The sequence below is a fragment of the Podarcis tiliguerta genome (assembly GCF_965153285.1).
Source record: "Podarcis tiliguerta genome assembly, chromosome: 8".
Lineage (NCBI taxonomy): Eukaryota > Metazoa > Chordata > Lepidosauria > Squamata > Lacertidae > Podarcis > Podarcis tiliguerta.
The window spans coordinates 40,778,254-40,805,126 of NC_139541.1; the positions used below are offsets into that span (position 1 = coordinate 40,778,254).

A 26,873-nucleotide genomic window follows, 5' to 3' on the forward strand; every position below is an offset into this window, starting at 1 on the left:
ACTGTCTGGAAAAGAAGCTGTATGTCCACCCCAAAACTTTTGCAGGCACAAAGATATTGAAAGCAGGTTCAGGTAGATAGGCACCCCTATACCATCAGCAGCACAAATAACCAGGAATGCATAGAATAAAGGACGTCAGCAGGGGGCTGAAGTGTTCATTCAGAACTCCTATACATAACAAATGGTTGCAGTTGAGGGTTTGGTCCTCCACCAACAAGCAGTTATCAAATTGTCCAGCTATTATGTTTTTAAAGGACACAAGGCTACCGATGAAGAATTTGTCAGTATGTGTTTGGCCATAGTGTGTGTGTGTGTGTGTGCGCGCGCAATTAAACAATATCTCTGTCATATATGCAATCAACAAATTTGAGTTTTCTTTCCCACATTTTCTTCTTAGCTCAGTTTTCTGTTTGCCATCTGTTATGGTCTACCTAGCACTCTAAAGCTTTGGGAAGAGCAAGAACACTGCTGGCCCCTCTCACCCTGCAACCTGGATTCACGTTTCTCCCAACCTTATGAATCAGGCAACAGCCACTTGCTGCAGTAAGGGACAAGATTCTTCAAGAGGATGAGATGGGAAGACTGGCCCATGGGTCCTCTCATTCGCAGTACAATCTGTGGGGCCAGCACACACACAGGCCCAACTACAGGCTGCCCTTTTTTCTGCCTAAGGGCATGTAGCAGAGAAAAGGCCAGTAGTTCTGTTCAACTGGGGCAGAGATTCCTGCACCAGGTTAAGTGCTGGGAAAGGGGAAGCTGCCTTTGTTGCCAAACTCAGGAAAGAGGAAGAGGAGGAGGGGTAAGGTGGAGTGGAGGACAGAGAGCAAAGCAAAAAAAAAAGGGGGGGGGAGAAAGGGTGGAAATTGAGAGCTCTAAGGAGAGAAAGTCCTGTCTGGTGGGGAAAGAGTAGGGTTTCCAGCTTTTCCATTGGTCATCAGAGCTGTAATTTGATGTACAAGTGACTCATCTTCATGATGTGAAAAGGTTAACCTGCTAATTTCTATGCCTCCCCCCATGAGTTGACAGCTACCGGAAGAAAGAGAAATGAGGGAGGAGGCTTGCCAAAAGACCTGTAGAAGGGGGTTCAGAAAGACCCATTGAAACAGGGAAAAGATGTAGAGAGATTCAGAAGAACCTGTGAAAAGAGAGGAAAAAGGAAAACCAGGGAGGTTATTGTAGGTTTGAGGGCGATCCCAGAATGCTAGTGGGACAGAAAATGATTTCTGCAGTGGGTTGGCTGGGAGGAAAGGCAAGGAAACTGAAAGGGGAAAAGCACAGTAACTGATGGGACAAGAGAGGAAAAGGGCATGTGCAATGAGCTGAAGAGACAAAGCAGAGTTGATAGAGAAGCACAGCTTGCTGGATGTGAGAATAAGGCAAGTCTTCCCAAGCCTACCATCCACAAACAGAGGGGGTCCTCCTCCTTCTGCTCTCTAGCAATGAGTACTTGGAGGTATGTTGCCTCTGAACATGGAGCTGCAATGACCAAGAGTTGTAGAGGGGGGTGGTAGTATTCATCTAAGCTTTACTCAGAGTAGACCCACTGAAATTAAGGAACATGACTATGGTAAATTTGATCCATTAATTTCAACAGGTCAATACTGAGTAAACTTTAGTTGAACAGCACCCAGAGAATTCAACTCCAAGACTTTGCTGAATCCACTTTTCAAGCTAGGAAAAGACTAGCGTCTACCACAGCATCCCATTTCAGGAATTCCACAAGTGAACGGCATTGTGTAAAGACATACCATCATCTGTTAATCCTTTCATTGGTGGGCCCCAAGTTCTAATAAGAAAGGGAGAAAAACTCCTCTCTGTTCCATGTTCTGCACATGATGCATAATTCAATGAGCTTCTATTAAGCTCTTTCTTTTCTAATCTAAAAACCATTAAAGGCTTTAATTGCACCTCATACAGAAGGTGCTCTAACCTCCTGATCACTCAGGTTGCCCTTTTCCTGCTCTGCTGCATTCTTTTGAGAAGGGACAACCAGAAAGGTGCACAACTGCAGCAGTGCCAGAGATGAACACAGAGCCATGAAGCTCCTTGGACACCACCTTTCCAGGCCCCAGCTTGGAATTTTCCTTTCCCACCCACCCCAGCTACATACAGAACTGGATTGTGCACTGAACTTTACATCATTCCAGTCCCAATACTTCCTTAGAAAGTCAGTTTAAGACCCCACTTTAAGACCCTATCAGGGTCTTATATGAACATTAAGGATTATTTTCCCCTAATACACAGAAATTCAGGTTGACTTACACTAAATGGCACCTCTTCATAGCTGGCAGGCACTCCCTTTGGAGTTGTTTGCAATTTGTGCAAGTCTTTACCCTCCTGAAGTAGTTTGGAGTCATCTGCCAAACTGGTCATCTCACCATTCACTCCAGCCTCCAGTTCATTTGTGACTCAGTGACATAGCCTGGTTCCAAAACAGGTCCTCAGGTGACCCCACTCCCTCCTTGCCTCTACTGCAGAAACTGTCCATTTATTCCTATGCTGTCTCTCTAAGCAGTTACTGATAGCAAAGCAAGGCCTGTTCTCTTATTCCAGGACTGAAGCCTTTGGGGATGGAGTCTGCCAAAAGCCACTTGGAGGTCCAAACACAAAAAGTTTACTGGGATCTCTCTGTGTACCGACCCTCTCAAAGAACTCCAGAAAGGCTGGCAAGGCAAGATTCCCCTCAGCAAACCCCCCATAACTCTTCCTCTGAAAGGCTTGTATTTTCTGTCCCAGGCTTCCTTAACCTGGAGCCCTCCGGATGTTTCTAACTACAACTCGCATCAGCCCCATCTAGCATATTTAGTGCTCAGGGATGATGCAAGCAGTTGTCCAAAAAGATCGGGGGGGGGGGGTACCACATTGAGGGAGGGGCTGTTTTAAATGTTTACAGTATTTTTCGCCCTATAGGACACACTTTTTCCCCTCCAAAAATGAAGGGGAAATCTGTGTGCGTCCTATGGGGCGAATACAGGCTTTCGCTGAAGCTTGGAGAGCGAGAGCGATCGGCGTGCACCGACCCCTCTTGCTCTCCAGGCTTCAGGAAGCTATCAGCAAGCCTGGGGAGCCCGCAGGAGTTGCCACAGGGCTCCCCACGCTGCGGATAGCAGCCTGCCACCTGGCGCACAAGGTGGGCAGACATCCACAGTGTGGGGAGCCCTGTGGGGGTTCTCGCAGGGCTCCCCACGCTGCAGATAGCAGTCTGCCGCCCGGCGTGTGGGGCGCCCTGAAGCAGAGCGCCCCGCGCGCCGGGCAGACACCAGCCAGCCCCAGAAGCTCGGGGGACAGCGGGGAGGTGCAGCGCCGCCATTCCGCTGTTCCCCGACCTGGTTTTGGGGGGGAAATAAAGGGGGGGAAATTTCCTTTATTTCCCCCCCCCCCCCAAAAAATTAGGTGCGTCCTATGGGACGAAAAATACGGTAATCATTCAAGTTTTAATTGTGCTTTCCACCAACTTATACAATGGGCTAAGAAGCCTGTAGTTTCTGGCCTCCTCCATAATATATATTTAAAATAAATAAGTTTGATTTATTTTGGCTACCCTCTAATAGCCTTTGGTAAATTGGATGATTTAACAAACCCTTATATATTTCTGCTAGAAGATCAACAATTTCAAGGGAGGGCTAATAAAGATGGGAGCTGAAAGGCCTACAGTGATGGAGAGAAGAGAAAAGGCCACCAGGGGTGCTAAAAGAAACAGGAAGTTAACTCAGAAGGCACAAAAATATGACACAAAGGTTTTTCTGTGGTTAACACGGTGCTGCAACTTCAGTTAATGTAGAAGTGCCTCTTTCAGAGTGAATGGAGTTGGGCATCCTGTCGCTGCCTTAAACAGGCAGACCCACAGCTATCAGCAAGGAAATTCGTGCCCTGGAACCCAGGATTGTGACCCCTCATCCAGCCCCTGCACATACCTGAAATTTGTCCTCAGCTGCAGCCAGTTTCATGAGGTCAAGCATTTGGTTCTCCAGCTCCTCCACTGTCTGAATCAAGATGGTGTTCTGGTCACTCAGATCTATGATGTAGGCCTGTAGAAGCCTCACCTCCATCTGCACATGGAGAAGAGAGAAAAAGTAGAGCCTCAGACACCCGACTCAGTGTTGAGAATCAGGAAACAAGGACAGCAGACTGGGTCTACCCCAGAGGGCATTTTCTGAGAAAGTGGTTTGGCTCAGAAACCAGCCAACGACAATGACAGACCCCACCATGAGGACCCAGAATGTGGAGTTGAGTATGTTCCTAGTCCACCTGGAGGGGTGGGGGAGAAACCAAACTTCAGAAAAGGGCCTTCCTATCCAGGTCTTGTTTGCCTTTGCAGGAAGCAGCTGGAGCTACTTTTTGGGTCTGGCCCTCTGCATACCAGAATCACTTAGTAACCTTAGGAAGCCACTGTCTTCAGGCAGCCTATGCAGATCTTTGCAGCCAGAACATCTCTTTCAACTCAAGTGTGTCTTTCTTTTCTGAGAGAAGGATATGTGGGAATGGCAGCAGGTAGGCGGGAGGAAGAGGCAATAAATGAAGAGAGGGTTCTAGCTGCTCTTTCCAGAACCTCTCATCTTAAACCATCAGGGGTGTCACCTCACACAGCCATAGTCTTCGACAGTACAGGGACTTAATCACAACATTGAGCTTTTCGGCCACAGAAAGGCCAGAAATGACCCAGCACCAAGCCACAAATGCCCCTAACGCATGTCTCCATTCCCAGGATGTCCCTCTTAGCCCTTCAAAGAGGCAGTTGCCCTGGCCAACTCCCTGCTGGAGAACAGCAGAAGGGACCAAATCCATGTTGCCATGAGACAAAGCCAGGGCCACCCTGGTGGGTTTGCAAGTTCACTTGTGCCACCATTTGCCAAGACAGGCAGCCACCTCTCCCTCCTAGCTGCTGGGAGAAGGAAAAGGAGGGCAGCAAAACTGTGCTTCCCAGTAGCTACCAAAAATGAAGGAGTTCACCCAGAAGTCTTCACTAGTAAAGTTTTGGCACATGGAAACCTGTTCCTAATCAACCAAGCTACTCCTTTGGGGTCAAATAAAGTGATTAGCTTATTAAGTAGCAAGCTTTTAATAAGCAAACGTGACTGAAAATTCTCCTCCACATCCTGATAATTTCAGTGTTTCTAATTCATTATTAGAGCCTAGATTCATTAACTATTCAGTTTATAGATATTAATGCTTAAGATGCATGCATCACCTGCCAAAACCTGAAGAGAAATTGTTTCAATTAGCCTTCATGGATCGTGAATCCTACCAGCTGGGTATTTTTAGACAGAAGAGACAAACACATTCCTAAGCCGTGCTAATGTACAGATAGGATATGTGTAGAAGGTCACTTGAGCAAAGCTATAGTGCGTGAGCAAGGAAAGTTATACCTTCCAAAAAATGAGGAATACTGATGCAGTTGATGCTATACGAGTTCAGGTGCATAAGCAAACATGTGATTTGGATGGCAGGCTAAAGTACAATGGAAAACAGCCTCCACACAATCATTTCTTGTCTAGCCACAACTCTCCCTCACTGCCTTCACCTTTCCTGCCAGCCAAATATTTGTGGTGATAGAAGCCATAGCTACTTGTTTCATCACAGGCAGAAATGGCAAGAAGAAGATGCGACCCTGTTTCTATACTCCATTTTGTAGAGCCCCCTTGACAGTTGCCCACCTCCCCAAGGGTACTTCTTCATGTCTCTTACTGATAAATATAAATAATTGACACCCCACACATTCAGCATCAATGTATGTTCCCATAAGAGTAGCCCTGCTGGATCAGGTCAAAGGCCCATCTGGTCTAGCATCCTGTTCTGACAGGGCCCAACCAGATGGCCCAATGGGAACTCCAAAAGCAGGACCTCTGCCCACTTGCGATTCCCAGCATACTGCCTCTGGCACTGAAGGTAATGAATTAATCATGGCTAGTAGGATAAGTACTGGATAAGTCCTCCAGGAGGTTGTCTAATTCAAGTTGGTGGCAATCATCATCACTACATCCTGCATCAAGGAATTCCATCATTTAACTATGTGCTGTGTGAAAAAGTAGTTCCTTTTGTCTGTCCTGAATTTCCCAACATTCAGCTTCACTGAATGGCCTTTGCTGAAAGTGAAATCCATCTTTTTCACTTTATCCAATATATAATTCAATATACCTCCTTCATATCTTCCCTTAACTCAAGCTTTTTTTCCAAACTAAAAAGGCTCCAACATTGCCACCTTTTTATCCAAACCTTCAATCAGTGCTACTGACGGCCCATGACAGAAACACAATATTACATGTGTGTTTTTTAATCTGCAAGGGAGTGCTGAAGCACCTGAGCACCATGAGCTGGCATTGGGGAGAATCTGGCCTATGGGGAAATCTATGCAAAGCCTCTGCCACAGGTTAGGCATGACTGGAGAATCCTGAACTTTGCCACATCTTTTAACAGTTCCAAACTCTGAGAAAAAGATGCAGCTCCTCACTTGTATCCTATGGAGGCATTGGCAGTTCCTTATTCTTGCCTGCCAGTCCTATTGGAATGAAGCAGGTTCTTTGTTGTTATTTGAACTTTGTGGGAGAAAAATCACTCGGTCATTAGACATCTCCAACTATGGTCAAAACACAGCAGGCCAGAAGTAGCAACAGATTTATTATTACCGCAGTACAGGAAAAACATTTTTTGTCTGTTACATGATCCAGTTAATTACCCATGCAAAGCAAAGCTACTCTTGGCTTCGGCAGAAACTCCACATATGCCCCCAGGGATGTTAAAAGGAGGTGTTCTTAGGGGGTGGGGAGGAAAACCTCAGGCTCAGAGGACTAAGACTCACAAGAGTCCCTTGAGTATTGCAAACTTTGGGGCTAACTTCCATGGCTTCAGGTTCCCTATGACAATAATCATGTCAAAATCTTTGGAAAAAGATGCAAAGTGTCCCCAGATACTTTGGATGCGGGAGGGTGGGAAGAGAAAGGCCTCCTCCTCTCCCATACAGAATCCAGAGCTGCAGAGTTAGGGCAGACTGTTAAAGGAAACTGTCTGGGAACAAGAGCGCCAGAATTGCAGTGAGCACACAAGAGGGAATGGAGAGGGCTGTTCTTCCTGGACTTGTGCTGCTTCCCCAAAAGAATTGAGGGAGGGAGAGATCCTTCTGGCATGCAAATGACAGCCATGAACAAGCTGAATATGGAGCCTTGAACTCCAAGAAACTGAAGGGGAATCCCTAGGAATTCCCAGGCATGAGTACTCATATGTAAGTCGTAAACAACAGGGATGCTTCAAACTCTATAATTTATGATATGACATAGTAGACTTGGACTGGATGGGCCCAAATTCAAATCCTGGCTCTTCCACTGCCTAACCTGCAGCAAAAGTTGTTGTAAGAGGGGGAACCATTTAAGTAACCTGGAGCTCCTTGGAGGAAAGGTGGAATATAAATATTAAAAATAATTAACTACCAGTAATTACAGTGCAAATGTGAAACACAGCCTAGACTGTCATCAGCATAGACAAGTCCAAGCCAGGCTACTGGGCGGTCAACAAGGGGTGGAGCAAAAGACTTTGCACTCTGCAGATCTGAGCATCCACCTCTGCACTCCACCCCACAAACTAAAATGGTACAGCCATGATTCTACATAAAGACACTCCAATTGCTCCACTTTCTCCAGAAGAGAAAGAGGGGGCAGGGCAGAAAGGGCTCCCTGCAGAGGATGATGAGGACAGGGCAAAGAGGGAGGGACTCCTTGGTAGTGACACCACTGTCTTATAAGGCAGCTCACTCTACACCAACTTCAATGTCATTTTGGCACCAGATGGAGATCTATTTGCTTCCGTAGATCTTTTAACAAATCATTGTGGCTATTTTACATTGCTTTTATCAGATGCCCTTTGATTTTATGGTTTTGGTGTTTATGTATTTTTTTCCTTCTTTTTATTTGAAAGGTATCCTCGAAATATTATACTGAAGGGCAGCCCATACCTTCTAAAAATGAAAGAAATAAATGAACCCACAAATGAGAGGGGGCATGCATTAGGGAGGGATCTGTGGCAGCCAATCCAGAAGGAAGCTGAACTAGAAAATCTGTAGGGCCCCCTCTCCCCAGCACCCATCAGTGACCAAAACCAGACTGAAAGGGATGCAGATAGTTCCAGTGTTTTGCATACTGGGGGCTGAGCAAGAGTCCACAGAGCACCAGCTTCTGAAATCTACTTGTGAAGCAAGATATTGGCACCACATGGAAGAGAGATAAAACTAAGTATGCTGGATCCTGTTAGCCCAGCCACTGGACGAGCTGCTGCAAAACTCCAACTACAGAGGCAGATTAATCTAAAAACAGGAGAAGAACAGCACAGTTTTCACTAAGGAAGCCAAAGATGAATTCAGTGAGGAGGAGAAAAGGACATGAGAGGGAGAGTCTGTGTGTTGTGAGCAAGGGAGTGGGGAGGGAGAGGGAACCGAGGCTGACATGCTGCTGAGAAAGAGGGCCAAAAAAGAAGAGGGTCAGAGGGAGACACCAGAACCATCAGCATTAAAGTGTAGCAACATCCAGAGCCAGAACTTCAAGACCTCCTCTCTCAAGAACCAAAAGCAGCATTGCCCACCAAACATTTACAGCTTGTTAAAACTACAAGGGACTGTGACAGCCACTTGCCAAGAGCGCCAGAAGAGTACGGCTTATTGCAGTTTCTCTAACTAGGGCACAGAGGTCTTCCTGACAGCCTTTGGAGCTATGGGCAGCTGTGCAAGCAGAATGTGGGACAACACACTAATACTATTCTAGCCTTCCTTTTCAGAAACCAGAGGTTTCCCTCTGCGTGTGTAAAAGAGACAACAACTTCTTGGCAACGGAAGTAATGTGCTGGCAGTACAGAGCTCTATGCCTGGCTAACACACCTCCAGCTTGATCGTCAGTCCAACTGCAGCTGAGTCTCTGAGCCTGACTGATCTCATTAATCCAAGTAATCTTCTACGGAAAGATCAAATCAGCCTGGAATGCCCATCAGTGGCCAAACAATGGAGCTCTTCAGAAATTTCAAAGCCACAGGAGCATAAGAAGAACTCTTCTGGATTTAAGAAAAAGGGCCCTGCACCTTGAACTGAGCTCAGTAATTAACTGAGAGCTAGTGGGACAGTCTTAACGCTTTGGGGGGAGGGAGGGAGGGGGGAGGGAGGGGGAGAGAGAGAGATTGTTGTCACCCAGCCCAGGTCAGCAGTTGTGTTCTGAAGTAGCCACAGTTTCCAAATTGTCTCCAAAGACAGCCTCAACAATAACACATTACAATAATACTCTTTTGAGATTTCCAGAGCCTGGATGACTGGAGGGAATGGTGCAAAAGGGGCTGTAGGAGGCCACAAACCAAAGCTGGTGAAAAGTACCCAGAGCTACTGAGAATAGCTGTGCTTCCCGAGTCAAAGCTGGATATACAAGTTCTAACCGCACTCCTGATATTTAGCAGGCACAGAGATCAGGCCAGAACAGGCTGAATATCACATCCTTGGGCAAGCAAACCACCCACAAACAGTATCTCCATCTCGTTGGGATTGTATCACTAGGTTTTTTTTATTGTTTGTTTTCTTGTGGTTATAGTAAATGTTTGATAGAAAGGCAGGGTATACACCAAGGGTGAGAGACCTCTGCCTCTCTCTGCAGATGTTATTGGACTCAGATCCCCATCAGCCCCAGTCAACGTGACCAATGGTGTACTCTGCCACTGAGCTCCAGCCTTCTCTCATCACCCTTGTTAAAGGTAAAGGTAAAGGTACCCCTGCCCGTACGGGCCAGTCTTGACAGACTCTAGGGTTGTGCGCCCATCTCACTCAAAGAGGCCAAGGGCCAGCGCTGTCCGAAGACACTTCCGGGTCACGTGGCCAGCGTGACATCGCTGCTCTGGCGAGCCAGAGCCGCACACGGAAACGCCGTTTACCTTCCCGCTAGTAAGCGGTCCCTATTTATCTACTTGCACCCGGGAGTGCTTTCGAACTGCTAGGTTGGCAGGCGCTGGGACCGAACAGCGGGAGCGCACCCCGCCGTGGGGATTCGAACCGCCGACCTTTCGATCGGCAAGCCCTAGGCACTGAGGCTTTAACCCACAGCGCCACCCGCGTCCCCTTATCACCCTTATTACTTTCCACCAAATAATAGAGGCTGAATTTTGCCCCAATGCAGACACAAAAGAAGGTTCAAAAGAGACCCAACCAGAATTCTTGATCTCTATTTTCCTTGTCTGCTGCCCCCTCTGGTCAGGTTTTAGTAGTGTGTCCAAAGCCTGCAAAACAAGTTTAAAAATAAATTGACAGAACAAAAGGAATATACATGTATGCGCCACAGGAAGCAACACCCCACAGTCAAACAGTTTGTAATATCAGCACACTATTTTTCTGAGTCAGTCCATCCAGCTCAATATTTTCTCAGCAGCAGCTTCCCAGAGGTTCAGAAAGGAGTCTTTCCCAGTCCTTCCTGGAGATGCTGCTGGGGACGGAACCTGGAACCTTCAGCATGCACAGCTTTGTGTGCTCTGCCATCGAGTTACAGCCCTCTTGTAGCTACAGCATGCAACATTAGCAAACAATCCACCAAGATCAGACTTGGTTTGGAAGGAGGAGGACAAAAGCAATATTTGCCAATAAACATGTCTCCACAGAAAACAGGTTACACAAGCCAGACCTTGGTGGGCCTTCCACATTCTAGCGATTCCAAGATAAACTGGTTGAGAAATTTCTACATAAAAACTGTTATTCAAGAAATGAAAAGCTTTCACGGCATCCAGCACATTTCGATCCTGCTGCTCACCAAAATAATTTGTGAATATTCATCGCCTTCTGCTCCACAGCAGTTTAACTATATAGACTAACTTTGCAGAGTTAGAAGTATTAGTTGGAAGTAGTATTATATGCTTAGGCTTAGAAATATGGGGGGGGGGGGCAGTACATTGACACCACAGATAAGAATCCTACAATGTGTGGACACTGAAGACAGGGCTATCATCAATAGGCTATTTAACAAAATCCTCTAAAAATTTTCAAATTTAAAAAAGAATAGAAATATATGTTCACACAAAGCTGCCAGAATGCCTTTACGTTCTCCAAAACAGCAACAGTAAAGCAGCAATAGCAAACCCTCCCAAGGAATCTCTTTTCCCAACCAAGTATTCACACAGAGAAACACCTGCCAAGGCAGGAGCAGCCAGTTTAGAGAAAGGTGGGGTGGTGGAAGAGGAAATCTTTCAGCACTTTCCTAACAGAGATCCCAAAACTAGCTAAGAAAAAAAATAGACTTCTGTGGAGCTTTGCAGGAAATAATCAAAGCTGCCTCAGTAGCAGCATCTTTGTGCACACACTTTTTACTTGCAACAATTCCCACAAAGAAAGACCAACTGTGGGGAATCTCTGGCCCTCCTGGTGGTGGGGCACTCATTAAGCACAGCAGCAGTTCTCGTTTTGCCTCCTAGGCCTTTTCCACCCCAAGTCACACTCATCCACTTATGGCATTAGTTGTGGAACTATTGGGAAACTTAAAGTGCACTCCTGATTGTTTCTTGGCAAGTGGGGCTTGTCACTGGGCTTTTAAAATTTGGTGGCAAATACAAGCACCGCTGACAGGGCATTTCACAAATGGGGAACCACCAATGAAAAGACTCTGTCATGGGTCAACCCCTAACAGACAAACTAATACTCTCCCCGATGCTTTTCAACATCTTTATGCGCCCCCTCGCCCAGCTTGTCCGGAGTTTTGGGCTGGGTTGCCATCAGTATGCTGATGACACCCAACTCTATCTGTTGATGGATGGCCATCCTGACTCGGCCCCAGACACACTGACCAGATGCTTGGAAGCTGTGGCTGGATGGTTACGTGGGAGCCGGTTGAAGTTAAATCCTTCGAAGACAGAGGTCCTGTGGCTGGGACGGGACGATATGGGATTGGGGGGGCAACTCCCATCTCTTGCGGGGGCGCAATTAGTGCCAGCACCGTCCGTTAAGAGTTTGGGTGTAATCTTCGACACCTCCCTTTCCATGGAGGCGCAGATTGCAGCTACAACAAAGGCGGCATTTTTCCATCTCCGCCAAGCTAAGCAGTTGGCTCCTTACCTCTCTCGCCCTGACCTAGCCACTGTGATCCACGCGACGGTCACCTCCAGACTGGATTATTGTAACTCGCTCTACGTGGGGCTGCCCTTGAGACTGACCCAGAAACTCCAGCGGGTGCAGAATGCCGCAGCGAGACTCCTTACGGGGTCTTCACTGCGAGATCACATTCACCCGGTGCTATACCAGCTGCACTGGCTCCCGGTGGAGTACAGGATCAGGTTTAAGGTGCTGGTTTTAACCTTTAAAGCCCTATACGGCCTAGGACCCTCGTACCTACGGGACCGCCTCTCCTGGTATGCCCCACAGAGAAACTTACGGTCTTCAAATAAAAACATCTTGAAGGTCCCAGGCCACAGAGAAGTTAGGCTGGCCTCAACTAGAGCCAGGGCTTTTTCGGCCGTGGCTCCGATCTGGTGGAACACTCTGTCACAAGAGACCAGGGCCCTGCGGGACTTGACATCTTTCCGCAGGGCCTGCAAGACAGAACTGTTCCACCAGGCCTTTGGCCAGGGCACAGCCTGACTCCCTCCATTGGCAATCTTCGCAGAGCTCTGGCCCAATGGTTGCCAGTGGCTTGAATTAATTAATTTTATAATGAATGATTTTAGAGTGTTGTTTGTACTGTTCTATTGTTGTTAGCCGCCCTGAGCCCGGCTTCGGCTGGGGAGGGCGGGATATAAATAAAATTTTTTATTATTATTATTATTAACCAATAAGACCAGACAAAACAAGGAGGCTTTGCAAGGCCAGGTGGTTAGGTGGCAAGGACAGGCTTAGAGTTCCACTCCCTCCTCTTGTGCATCCCCTTTTGCTGTTAAAATCAGGATGCATCCCACTAACACAACAAAGGCCGGCCTCTGTTCTGAATGTGATGCGTTTTTTCCCCTGTAAGGCCAAAACACAACAGCTGCAAAGCAGTTCAAAGGATGAGGCCCTCAAACCAACACAGCACTCCTAAGTGCACCTGCACAGAGGACAACATAATGAGAAAAAGGAGCTGCTGGCATCTGGCTGGGGGTAGGGGATCAACAGGAAACAAAGGGATGACAAAAGACATTATGTGCGCTAGCTCAATCCAGAACTCAGAAGTTTCAGATGAACCAATGCCAGTTCAGAGCAGAAGCCCAGATTTCCCAGGGCTTGTGTTGTGTTCCCCAAGCTCTAGGCTCCAGTGGCTGTTACTCAGCTGGATCCAGGCTGTCCCTGCCATGACACAAGTCCCCACCGTTCAGTCACTCAACAGGTTGCTTGTTAGGCAGGATCAGTTATACAGTGCAGGTCAATTGCCACAGGCGCTCTCTCTCTCTCTCTCTGGAGTATGTTCCTTCGCATACACTCTGGGCTGGAGTCTCAACAGACATCTATACAAAGTCCTTGGATTGACACAGCACTGCCAGGATAGTTATTGCAATGACTCAGTTGCGAAGGGGTTTGACAATCACATTTGAAAGGCTAACTGGAATCAAGACCCCTTCAACAGGTAAGCTTTTACCTGCGAAGACAAACAAGGATCAAACTACATGTGACATCTACAATTAAGCAGCAGGAGGATGTGATGGAGAGGGGCTTGAGTCCACGCACCTTAGCAAATGCACTCTTGATCAGTTTCCAGGCCCAAAGGTGGAAAAGAGGGCTGGTGGAGTAACTGCCCAAAAGTGAAAAAATAAAACTAAGTACGTGCTTTTTCTTTTCTCTTTTCTTAAAGTAGCAAATTTTGATTTTGTAGGGTATGTGCCTAAGGAGTTTCCCCCTCTGCCTCTGCAATAATTGAGCCCAAAAAGCCCTTCTTCTTTCCAATCACAAAGAGCAGCTTTGCACCCCGGCTACACCAAGGAGCACTTCAGAGCAACCTCACACCAAAACGGCTGATTTCTCAGGGATGCTGCAAAGGTATTCAATAAAAAGCTTTTAAATGCATATTTTTAAACTTGCAACAGGAAAGCTTTCCTGTGTCAAGACAGTAATTCTTATAACAGCATTGATCAAAATGTCATTCTTTTATGAGTGTACAATACCTTTTAATGGCATACAACCAGCCATTAGGGTTATACCCCTCCATACAGCAGAGGCATCTTCCTGGAAAAAGGGAGCCCCTGGCCAAGGCACAGGCAAGCCAAGCACAGCCCTTTTTCATCATTGCAGCAGCTCCCCAAATGATCTTCCAGAAGCCACAATATTCAAGGCACACGTGTACCAGGGGCTGGCTTTTGCTCCCCATTCTCAGGAACACACCCTGCTCTAAAGTGGCAATGTTTTGGCTCTCACTGGGGGTAGTTCCACTTTCATGCTGCCTCCCTCCCCATCTTTCATCTGACAACCACTACCCCCCTCTACATTTTCTCATCCGATCTGGCAGAGGATGAAATGCCTCCTGTTTTGTTCTAGGCTTTTAGTTTCCAAAGATAGAAACTAAGTGTCTAATGAACTGCTTCTATTCCACAGCTCATTTGAAGCCCTCCAGTGCTCTGGCTCTTCAGAGATTTTTTTTTAAGAACGGTATTGGAGATTGCATTTACTCTGCTTGAATGAAGGGTGAGTAGGAACCCTGGACAAGAGCGCACCAGCACTCTAATTCTCTCATCCAGCTAAAAATACCAGCGGGGGAGGGAACGGGCAGTCTCCCCATCTCCAAGACCTTTCACGTATGCTATTTGTAGAATTCAATACAGGCTGATGGCTGTCATGTAGGCACAGAGCAAAACCTTTCAATATTTTTGCACCCCAAGACCAACCACCAAAGCCAACACAAATAATATGCCCTTCATACAAGGCCACCTTATTTTTCAGAAATGGGCTAGTTAGTTTCTACACTGGTCATTATTTGCCAGGAATATTCCCTATCTGAACAAAAGAAAGTAGAAGGATAAGGTTTCTTCTTTACACAGAAAGAGTGATGAAGAGGGTTCGAGGTACATGCAGATGTCAATGGTCACCCAGCCAGAGACTCTAGGATCCCTCACCTTCCACCACCCTGCTCAGGAGCCACTTGGGAGTATGGATGCTCAGCGAGATCATAAGAACTCATGAGCACAAACAATCTACAATGGGACCCAAGCCTTTCCTTAAAACACAGCAACATGAAGTTACAAAACCTCATATGCAAGGGGGATAAATGAGAGAAACAATGACCATGTCCAAGGAACATCCTTCTCTTTACAGGCCAGCATAATCACATGGCCAGCACTACAATATTTGCCAGAGATACCCACACTGCCCAGTTTTCAGCACTAACTACAACTGCATCCAATGCCAGAAGAATATTGGGCCCACTGCCACATAAATGTCACCTGAATTTTGCTTTGGTCAACAGGAACACACTGGCATAAACATGACAGAGACATTGACCCTTTCTTGACTCTCCTTTGCTGAGCAAGTCCATAATGGCAGGCAGCTGTTTACAGCTGTATTGGCGGGGTGAAGGCAGCAGTTAAGTCAACTCACCATGTGATTATCACTCCTACTAGTGGCAGAGAAAGCACATGAGCCATGCAGAATACAAAAATCCCATATTTGCAGAATGGAGGCCTCACCAGGAGGTGGAATGAGGCTGAGAGCAGAACTGGCTGTCAGTTCCAGGATCTTTTGCTCTTCTTTTGTAGTTAATAGCTGTTATTAATACCTATATGTGTTGTCTAGAATGATGATGTAGTATTAACAATCCTATCCTTAGTTGTATTTTTCTCCATTGTTTATGAAAGTGTTGTAACTTTGCCTATTCTCATTCTTAATAATTCCTAGCAATATTAAAAGCTGCACTCGTTTGAGGCTTGCATTATACTATATTCTACTTCCTAGGTTGTGAATATCACTTTATAAGACTTTGACTAAATGTGCTACAACATTCAGAGAATCCTAAACGTGAAGGTGAATGAAGTGTTTAAATTGAAATTTGTTACGTAAAGCTTAATAAAAAATATTTTTTTTTTTTTAAAGTGCTACAACATTAACCCAGCTTTTCTTTGCCTCCACTATGTTCTGCTTGGCATCCAGCCTGAAGAAGTATTCTAGAGACCTGGAAATTTGCACGTTATTTTGTGACATTTTGGCTGCTCAAATAAAATTTTACTTATGGACCAAATATAGCTACCTTTATTATCTCTTTCCATTTCCCACTTTCTAATATATAAAAAAGTGCCAAAAATGGCATCTGGGTAATTATGTGTGCCAAACTAGACAACTCAGAAGGAAGTCTGAGCTCTTGTGGAAAGTTCCAGCTGCCCTGTCAGCACTCAGTGGCAGAACTTCTGAAAGAAGTGGATCAAGGGGCTTGGCTATAGGGTTGCTCATGGCTTGGGGAAAATTATTATCAATTATTATTATGCTTGCTGCCCTCAGATACCATTTGTCAGCCAATGTGCTGCTGTGCATCTCCACTACACAGAGTAGCCTGTCAGAAACAGTCCACAAAGGCAGAAGTACCTGAGCAGAGCTGCATCCATTATCTGGAACAGTCAGTTCTGGACTTTATCCTCCTTTAAAAACAAGACTCCTTGGAGAGCTTGATTCAGTCATCCAGATACAGCCCCTTTACTTTCCAGCAACACAGCACATGATCAGCATAACAACCCACCTGTGCCCTCAACCCTAACCCTGGGTAAGTTTCCAAGGGGCCTTAGACCTGATCCCCAGGGACACCTGGTGAGCCTGTAGGCCTCATTTTTCCTCCATGAAATAGAGCAGCTGTGAAAAACATTGCAAGAAAATGCCAGGCCCACGTGGATTTCCCAGTCTGCTTCCACAGGTGCACAACCACAATCTAATTTTGGATGCAAACAGAAAGAAGATAGCCAAGAGGCTAAGCGGGTTGATCACCCAAGAACTCAATGGTGCCAACATGTCTGGCAGCTGATGGCCCAGATACACCTTGCAAACTTGATAAAGCCGTGGGATAAATAGCAAACAGTTACAACCACTGAAGAAACCAGCCACTAGTTTTGCAGGGATACCAGTCACGGGGGTATGTGTGCAGTGCTGTATTTTTGCATAATCAATATATAGCAAGCTATATAGCAAGCTATAAATATAGCAAGCTATAGTTTAGGACCCCAGTCTCTTCGGGCCCACCAAAAAATTTAAAGGAAAAAAACCTGGATGTACATTTCCAAAATATATGATATATAAAAAAACCCTACATACAGCAACAGTGTTTTGTGTTTTGTAGGCTCCTATGATGTAAGAAATGGGCCACACTTGCTAGCCTGCTCCCTAAAATATCACTGGTTTGCTCATTTCTAACAGCAACAATTTGTTGTTGATAAAGGACAGCTGGACATATAAAGGGCCCCGTTACCTTCAGTAGCTTAGGGCCTTATCAAACCTAAATCCCGCCCTGTATGTGTGTGTCGGGCGCCCACTCCCGTTGGGCAGTGGAGGGCGAGCCAGCAGTACCCTGGTAGAGGGGGCAGGATCTTGCTCGGGGGAACACCTCCTAGTACAAAGGGAGACCTAATTAAGGGAAAGAGGGGAGATACCTTGCGAGCGCCTTCCGGATTCTCCTCCAGCTGGATCCCCACGCAGTGCAGGCGCTCTTGGTAGAGGGTGCGGAGCTCTCCAAAGAGACGCTTCAGGGCACGGGAGGCCGGAGGGCGGCCCAGGCATTCTGCTGGGGAGAAAGGCGGCCATCAGAAGCGGGAGACGGGGCGAGCCCAGGGCTCCAGACCCCGCCCTTGTTCCCCGGGGGTCACGAGGCGGGGGATGGGAGGGGTCCGCGAGGGATGCCTTTGGGGGAGGGGCTTTCTCGGAGGGGCAAGGGGCGCGTCCCCTGCTACGGCCTCCTCACCGCAGGCCTCTTCCCGCTCCGGTGACTCCATCTCCATCTCCTTCTTCAAACGGGGCCGCCGCTAGTCCTTCTCCCCGCCCACTAAGCGATGGGCACGCCGCTCGGCCAACGGCTATGGAGTGCCGGATCTGGGCCCGCCTTCTCCCCCGTCAGAACCCAATCACCGCTGCCTGGGGCGGAGATCCGCGCAACGGACCTCTCCGAGCTGGAGTCGCTCTACCTTGCTGGCACCGGGAAGGCCGAAAGCGGCTTAGGCGATTGGCTTTTGGTTCTCCCTTCGGCCAGTAAGGAACGAGGTATTGCAGGCAAGCTCGGCAGACGGGAGAGCGACCGCCGGTCACCATGGCGACCGCGCGGTAGAGGCACTGCGAGGGGGCGACACGCCCCCTTGTCTTACAGGCCAGAATTTCACCGGTGTGGCAACCCGGCCTTCCTCCCCGCCCCAAGCCAAGGGCCTGCCCTGCCCTTTGCGGTGGGCACACACAGGCACCGGGCCTTCTGGGGCTCTTCAGGTCCCGCTGCTCGAGCGCCTGCTGGGCTTGTACGGTGAAGCCGCCGCCAGGCAGGCAGGATGATCCGGCCGCGAATGTTGTGTGGAAGTAGACTGCCATTGGCCATGGAGGCTCCATTGAGATGCCATGTCTAGCAGCGGGGTTGGAACTCCGCCTCCTCTTTTCATGTGGGTGGGTGTCCCGCCCCAGAGAAGGCAGCGGGGTGTGGGTGTTGCGGGGGGGGGCGTCTCCTCTTATTCATCCTAAGTCCACACGCAGTCAGATTTATTTAATCAGAACCCCCCCTCCTGCAACAGTAAAGTCCAAATATGAGAGGAGGAGGAAAACGCGAGCCCACTTTCTTTCTCTGCACTGGTGCCTCTTGCTCAGCAGTCTCAGTGTCCCCAGAGTGGCCAAGCTGTTGCTTCTGAGAAACCGCAAAGGAGCCGGACATCTCCTTGGCAGTCATGGATGCAAATGCCGATGGCATTAAAAGAGGATAAGACTAAGGTGCTACTGGACAATTTTTTTTAAAAAAAAAATATTTATTTCAATTGCATCAGACCAACACAGCTACCTCCCTGAACCATGGAAGAGGATGAGGCTAGCCACTAGCATTGAGGAGAACCAGGTTCTTCCTCTACAAATTGAGGCAGTTTGCTTTTCACAGGGATTACCAAGTGGTGGAGATAATATTGCATTCAGACCTTGCCCTTCAGAGGCACCACACCTCTGATCCTAGAGGTCCTAGACACAGTCATCATGACTATTAGCCACCAGCAGCAATATGACCAGCTGCTACCAACCCCAGCAAGCATGACCAATGAACAGGTATGATGGGATTTGTAGTCTGACAAGTTTAGTCAGCCCTACTGATAGCAGGTTAAATCTCTATAGCTAGCAGGAGAGAGCTGGTTTAGTGCTCTTGGACAATGTAGAGCAGGTGTGGGGGAGAACTCTGGCCCTCCAGATGTTGCTGAATTACAACTCACATCATCCCTAGACACTGGCCATGCTTGCTGGGGCTGAAAGGAATTGTAGTTTAGCAGCATACAAAGGTTCCCAAAGCCTAGTGTAGAAGCAGGTTGAGCAGCACTTCAGCTGAAGGAGCAGCACATGCAGGAACCCATTTTGTATGTGCAGCTCTACATCCCATAATAGGCAAACTCTCTACATTAAATTTGCTACCCATTGCTTACTGCTATGCTGATAGTCTAGGTCCTGGGCCCTCCTGACAACAATGCCAAGTCTTCCCTTCTGAGCTGCCTTCTGCTTTACCTTCCTCACCTTCAGCTGTATTGTGCCACAGAACATGTGATGCTGTGCTTGGAGGGCACAACAGTTGGCATGTGGCCTGAAGGAACTGGAGTTGTGTATGCTCTTCAGTGCAGTGCAACGAGCTCGCCTGGAATCTCACCAAGCCAAGGAAGGCCAAATGCTGTTAAGTGAGTGGGGCTGGGTAGAAATCAAATCCTCTGCATGTGGCTGGTTCAGAGAATGAGAAACAGGAAAATCTTTTTTCAGAGCAGAAGCTCAGACAGTGACTGACTCTTCTGGAACAGAGGAGAGAGAAAGGACACAAAAGAGACTGAGGGGAAGCTTGGACAGCAACTGTTCTCAGTTAATCCAGAGCCCCCCAGTAAATAAAATTGTAGGCAGTTAATAAATTACAGAAATAGGGGAAAGAAGTATTTTAGGAGGCAGCTTAGTTCATCTGGAGGGTACCTGGCGAGCTCCTATTGTATGTTGGGGCGGAGGGAGGGAGGAAAGAGGGCTCTAAATTGCCTTTCAGCTCTTTTAAATTATTTCTGCAGATCTTATTACAGGAGAGAAGCGGCTGCAGAACAACCCGGAATTCCAGCAGCCAACTGCCCACCAGACCTGTTATGAAAAAGTAGAAAGTGCATATATAGCCCACAAGCCTGGTGGAGGCAATAAAAGATGCCTTCGACTTCCATTCATCACTTTGTCATCTTCAGCTACATTCAGATAGTGGTTAGCAGAGCTCACAACATGGGCAAATTAACACATACGAGTCCCTTGCTGGCTTCCTCCTCTCATAGCTTCCCACAGGAGATATATATTCCATTTCCATGGCTCCTGCCTCCTCTCCTCTTTGGGCCCCATCCCAGATGGAAAGAAAAAAGAACTCTTAGGGTATGAAATGGGATGGGGGTGAAGAAAGGAGAGTGTGTCACAGGCGGCAGCAGTAGCAGCACAGCTAAGGGGCTGTACAGTTGCTATGAATTATTGTGGCAATGTGACACAGCTTTCCCCCTCCATTATACTGAAGCATGGTTGCTTCTGGTACTGAGGGGCTGAGAAGTTAAGAGATCTGCCCTAAAAGATTTGGCAGTGCAAAGAAGACAGCTTTGCCCTCAAACCCTGCTGCTCATAAGATGCCTGGAGGCACCTAGGTGGCTGTTGCTGTCAGAACAGGGTAGTGGACTAGGTGGATCTTTTGTCTCATCCCATACAACTGCTCTTACATTCTTATACCCCAGAGTATCTGTTGTGGAAGTTGCAGAGGGTGCAATGGAAACATAACAGCTGTCCTACCCTGCCTGCAGCATCAACTCTGGTGCGCCACTGCTCTCAAGAGCCCCTTTCTGTTCCTTCAGGGAAGAGCTCCAGCCCTCAGCCTCTTGCCTGGCCTTGAATAGCTGTCTGTCAGTGGCAATGCTGAGAAACTCAAAGCCAGTCTCCAAGAAATCCATGCCCCAGGTCTCTAGGGGCACAGCTGAGTTCCTGGAGATCACACAAATCATCTGGGATCTCATCTCTTAAACTTTAAATCCACTGCCATAAGATATAAATAGCTTGGGCACAAGCCAATGTAATCTACCCTTCCACTGTGCAGTGTGTATATACATGGACACTAAAAATAAACTACAACACAGAAACTGATCCAGCTGGATTAAGACAAATTTGGATTTTAATGCCCAGCTTTGCTCAGAGTCCTAGAGTTCAAGGGTCGATATAGTAGATTGCAAGAAGGGTATAGGTTAGTCAAGCCTCAACATTTTATCATAATAAACCAGATGTGGACAAAACACCAAGTTGAAGCCCATAAATCTATTACAGTGAACTGTCAATGTCCCCCACGGCAGGGTCATTTGTTAATTCATAGCTGGGTCTCTTTTTTCAACAGACCTTGTAAACTCTTTCCTGAAACATCAATAAACCATCTGCTTTGACTAGTTAATCAAATGACTTTATTCAGTCCAAAGCCATTTTTTCCTAATAAAAACAGAGTATTTATCTCCACGGCTATAAAAGAGGATTGTTTTCAACTATTCACTTATAGTTAAGAAGCGCATTTAGTCTGGATTGATTTCCAATGCCTTGGTCATATCCTGTCACTTTCCATTTCTTACACACAACATCTCAGTTTAGCTACTTAGCAGCAAAAAAAAAAACACAACCTAACTTGGGGCTGGGCACCAGTTCAGGGAGGCAGAAAAGTTCCCATCAGGATTAAGAGCGGCATTCTCCTCTGGCAAGCAGTAGAATGACAGGTGTCTCCTGCGCCTGTACGTCTTTCACATCTGGCATTCTGTTGCAGGGGACCCAACTCCTCTCCTGGGACTGGCTTTCTAAGGAAGGATATGTGCCTCAGAACTGCTCTGTAACTACAAATTCAATTGCAAAACAACCAAACTGCTCCCAGTTGCACTGAAGCAACCACACACTTTTGGGGATCATAACAAGTACATTAACTGCCCTCGTCTGTCTAGCAGAGCCCTGCCTTTGACAGTGCCAGGAAAACAGAGTCTTGGAGCCTTATGCCATTGGAGGCACCTGGTACAATCGTGAGTTCAGCTGCCGTACTCACTGTGGGGCCAATTCCTGGCCTCTCAACCCAACCAACTTGTCAGGGGTAAGTCTAAAAAAAAAAAAAAAAAGGCGGGTGGGCATTCACACAGGAAATACAAGAATCCAGTGCCCAGTTCTGTCCTATCTGCCCCAGTGGGGAGCAGAGGGTGAAGAAGGCAAAGTCATTTATATAATGTGTGCCTTTCTGCTGTGTTTCTAATGGCCAGAGCTTTTGTTCTGCTGTTACTGGCTGCCCATGACAGGCAGGAAGCCACAGCCTCCCTTTATGCCATTGCCTTATTCAGCAATTTACATTCAGCATAAAAATCAAATATGCATGTTGCTATTGCCTCACCAACAGCAGTTTCAATTTTTGCCTTGCTGTAGTCTAAATGGGGGGTGGGGGTGGGGGTGGGGGTGGGGCACAGATGGGCAGAGTCACTTTGCTAGGCCTGAAACTTGAATTTCTGTCTGCTTTATTGCTAAGTGGCTGGATGGGAATGGCTGAATGCAGCTTCCTAAGAAGGGAGTGCACAGAGAAGGCCTCTTGGGAGGAGGGACAGCAGCATCCACAGGGGGCAGACTCCTTGGCTTCGACTGGACAGAAGCGAGTCCATTGATGGGTCTTCTGGCAGCCTGGCTCTTGGAGCTCTTGAGGAGAAGGGGCAAGCTCTCTTGAGGGAATTTCTTAAGGGAATTTCTGTCCAGGACAGCTCACACCCCAAGACAGGACAGCCCAACAATGCTCACAGAGCTTCCCTCCTGGATTCCGTGGAGTCACTGGACACACAGGGAGTTTCAGCCATCAGATCACTGCCAATTCTGAACAAAGTGAGAAAGCATTTCCAAGGCGAGATGGGCAGCTACTCAAGCTGACTCCATGAAAAGACCCAGGAGGCCCTTCTGGCATGAGCATCCACTCAGCTCTTATCCCCTGCTCCATGTACACACCAAGCCCTTGCCCCGGGCACCTTTGAGTGGCTCTCATCATGGTGATTCCTCCAGAGAGTCTGTCTAGAACATCATCACCATTTTCATTTGGGGCAGCTCTTGAAGGGACAAGTGAAGCATCATTCAAGATTCCAATGGATTTTGGTCGTTTAAAAAGAGCAGCAATGCTGGAGCTACGCAGACAGTCATGCTCCCCTGAGCCCTAAGGTGGTGGGGAGGAGGCGAGAGGCTGCATCCAGACACTGAAGCCCAACAAGCCGCAGGGCAGAAGCCAGAACCAAATCAAGCTTCATTTCTCTTGCTTGTTCAGCTGGCAAAGGCAAACTGCATTGCCCAGGATATTTTCTCTTCTTTTACTTGAAGGCTAAGAGCCTTTCCCTTGGAAGCTAAGCAAGGAACACAGCTGGCTCCACCGCTGGGCATCCCATGCCCCATCACAGCAGTAGCAGAGCTTTGGTCATCTCTGCTTCTTTGAGACTCAGCAGAAAGGAATGGAGGACTCCAGTCTCCATGACGACAGAATAAACTCCACAGGTTATTACAAATCATGGGCATAGCCAAGGGGGGGCAGGGAGGGGTAGCTGCCCCCCAAGCAATAAAAAACAATAAAAATACATAGCAGAGGTTCTGCCCCTCCTAACAAAAATCCTGGTCATGCCCATGTTGCAAATGACAAGAAATACAAGTAAAACAAAATGCAACCCCCAGCACTGTAGGCAATGCTTATTTTGAGAATTCTCTGCTACAGTGTGTGCATGTGTGTGCGCACACGTGTGTGCACTCTTAAGTCAAACAACTCCTTTTGTTCCCCTCCCCTCTTTACCCTTTGCTGAGAAGGAAGTTGCCAGGACTTCCTAATGGTTATTGTAGGGTGCAATATCTTTCTCCAGCCTCCGCACACCCCTTATCTTCTTCCAGCTGCTTTAGTGCCCCATCGCTGGGCTTGCTTTCATAGGCAGGGATGAAGACTTCCTCATGTTGTCTACAGCTCTGTCACATTCAGCACTCGATCCACTGCACTGCATACAACCAGTTTCAAACCTGCTGGTGTGGACAGCCTGAGGAAGGTGCCTTAGCCTTGGTGCCTGCCCATAAAAGCAAGCCTAGAGTGAGAGGCGAGGATGATGTCAGCAGGTCCCAGAAACCTTCGTTGTTGTGAGATATTGGGGGTGATTTGAGAGTTTGTTTGGGGCCTGGGTAGATGGGTGGAGTCCTGGGAAAAAGTTAGGGGGCTGAGAGGTGCTGAGTGAGGAAGTGTGCCAGAAGAAGGAATTTATATCAGTATTTATTTGTAATTTGCATTAATGGTTTTATTATGTATTTTTGTAACTTTGTATGTTTGTTTTAGTTTGCTATATATTACTTAAGATATATATATATATATATATATATATATATATATATATATATTGGCCGGCATAGAAATAGTCTAAATAAATAGATTTAGACTATGTGTTGAAAGCTGAACAGCCTCTTGATATCCTTCCCCTTCCATCACTCAAGCAGAGGTTGCTCCATGGTAGGAGGAAAAGGAGAGTTTTCCGCATGCACAGAGGATACTCTCCAGTTGCCAGTAACCATGATAATAGAATAGAGCAACTGTCTGTGCTCCAGCACTATTATACTACTAACAGTCTGTATTTCAGAAGTAGGCAACATACTAGGGCCAGATGTTGGAAAGAAAAGTCAGGTTTTTGATGATGCAAGAATATTAGTGCTACAGAAGTGTCTGGAATTGCCATTGTTCAAAGTATCCACTCCTTGCAAAGCCTCTAAACATTCTGTGGATAGCACCTGAAGCCAAAATCGCATATAGTCAAAACACACTGGCTGCAATGGTGGGTGGGATGCCTGCTCCCTTTATTTTTGCTAAGCACATAAAGCTGACTGTGTTCAAGCTAAATATATTTATGTTAAGAGCATATCAGCGAGCAAAAAACAAATTAAGAGTTATCCATATTGCTTGTAATGTCTTTCTTGTGGGGAGTGAGATGGTGTGTGGGCTTCAATTAAACCACTAGAATCAAACTATGGCCAAGAGTGAAGAGAAACTGAAGGCAGAGATCTGCCAGGCTGCAGTTCTCAGCAGTTCATGGCTATATTGGATATTTTTGCCTTTTGACCATCACTATCCATGCTTCACCATGTCTGGCAAAATAATTTCTCTCTCTCCAATATCAGACCAAGTATTCCAGTAAGAAATGATAGAAGTACCTCTTTTACCCCTCCCCACACAAGTGCCTGGATCAGGGTGAGGGGGCATGCCATCTTCCCCGAAACAGGAATGAGAAACTGAATATACTGGCAGGGTCAGCATCTACTTTGCAGGTCCAGGAAAAAGTACAAACTCATTTAGAGACCTAGTCTCATAATTCCTGTCACATCCATCTGGATCCCATTGATCTGTCCTTGCTCCCCACCCGCCACCCCAATGCTTCAGAGGCTCCTTCCTCTCCTGGCCTGTCACAAGAGGTGCTGTTAAATAAAAAAGGCAGCTTTCATCTCTCTGCTGTCTGACAAGGAGGCAGCAAAAGCTGGTGTTGGAACAAGAGCCCCTTGGAGTCAAACAGAGAGCTCCCTGGTGATGCCGCCAGCAGCCCTTCCCTTTCCCGGCTTCATGTGGAAGTTATTCATAAGCATCCTCATCTCTTCTCCATTGGTCTCACTGATCAAAGACGGGAAATGGGAAACCCTTCTTGAAAAGTTGGCTCTCCACTTCCAGCTCTTAACCTGAGAGGTGGGAGGGAGGGCAGGCACTTTCTTTGCCAGCACCCGTCTATGCATTTAGTAGGGGTTTTAAATTCTTCTGCAGCCCCATTTGAAAACAAAATGAAACCCCCAGTTGGAGGCAGCAATGCTTCTGAATACCAGTTGCTGGAAATCACAGGAGAGTGCAGTGCTCTTGTGCTTGAATCCTGCTTGCTGGTTTCCCACAGGCACTTGCTTAGATCACTGCAACCTCTACGTTAGATTATTGCAATGTGTTATACATAAGGCTACCTCTGAAGACAATTTGGAAACTTCAGCTGGTCCAGAATGCGGTGGCCAGGTTGCTCACCGGGGCGGGGCAAGACAGTTTGAGAATATCACACTGATCTTGTCCTGACTGCACTGGCTGCCAATCAGTTTCGAGGCCCAATTCAAAGTTCTGGTTTTGACCTATAAAGCCATAAACGGCTCAGGACCACAGTACCTCAAGGACCACCTCTCTCCATATGAGCCCAGCCAGACCCTGAGATCACCCTGTGAGGCCCATCTTCATGTGCCTCCTCAGGAGAGGACTGGAGGGTGGCAGCACAAGAATGGGCCTTTTCTGCAGGGGCTCCCCACTTGTGGAATGTTCTCCCCAGGGAGGTTCGGCTGGTGCCTTTGTTATACAGTACACCTTTAGGCACCAGGCGAAAATGTTCCTCATCAACCAGGCCTTTGGCTGATTAACATCCTATATCCTTTTAAATATGTTGGTGGAAGGGGGAAATTATTGGTTTGTTTTCTTCCTGTTCTTGCTTTCATTATGTATTTTGTGTTTTCATATTGTAATTTTATGTTGTGAACTGCCCTGAGATCTACAGATGAAGAGCAGTATACACATTTTAACAACAACAATCTGGTTAGCCACTGGGAGAACAGGATGCTGGACTAGATTAGCCATTGGCCTGATCCAGCCAGCTCTTCATGAGATGGGGTGGATCTAGAGAAAGTCTTGGGCGTGCAAAGGAAGGAGCCACTAAGCTTTCCTCTCTCGGCCCCCCAATACTTCAACCCACCATTGTTCTATTCTGCAGTG

General features: G+C 47.2%; 1 protein-coding gene and 1 long non-coding RNA gene across 14 annotated transcripts in view; one reads left to right on the top strand and one right to left on the bottom strand.

Moving 5' to 3' along the window:
• The window catches only part of PMFBP1 (polyamine modulated factor 1 binding protein 1), a 79,943-nt gene extending 61,977 nt beyond the window's left edge, over positions 1-17,966 (bottom strand). For 4 of the 11 annotated variants that reach the window (XM_083452387.1, XM_083452386.1, XM_083452383.1 and 1 more), the window contains exons 1-3: positions 17,829-17,965; positions 17,521-17,648; positions 3,915-4,049 (exon numbers count right to left, since the gene is read on the bottom strand). In XM_083452387.1, the coding sequence (XP_083308513.1) occupies positions 3,915-4,049; positions 17,521-17,648; positions 17,829-17,865 (300 nt within the window). In that variant the 5' untranslated portion in view covers positions 17,866-17,965. Of the gene's footprint in view, positions 1-3,914; positions 4,050-17,520; positions 17,652-17,828 lie in introns of all 11 variants that reach the window. The other 7 variants (XM_083452385.1, XM_083452382.1, XM_083452384.1 and 4 more) reach the window with 4 other exon arrangements.
• A 52-nt stretch (positions 17,967-18,018) lies between these two features.
• On the top strand, positions 18,019-24,466 carry LOC310683072. 3 transcript variants are annotated; one of them, XR_014514265.1, is made up of 4 exons: positions 18,019-18,124; positions 18,883-19,150; positions 20,134-22,199; positions 22,623-24,466. It is a non-coding gene; the product is annotated as an uncharacterized lncRNA (long non-coding RNA). The 3 variants fall into 3 exon arrangements; XR_014514266.1 differs by lacking the exon at positions 18,019-18,124 and having other exon boundaries at positions 18,142-19,150; positions 20,134-22,203; positions 22,871-24,466; XR_014514267.1 differs by lacking the exon at positions 18,019-18,124 and having other exon boundaries at positions 18,142-19,150.
• The last annotated feature ends 2,407 nt before the right edge of the window (positions 24,467-26,873 follow it).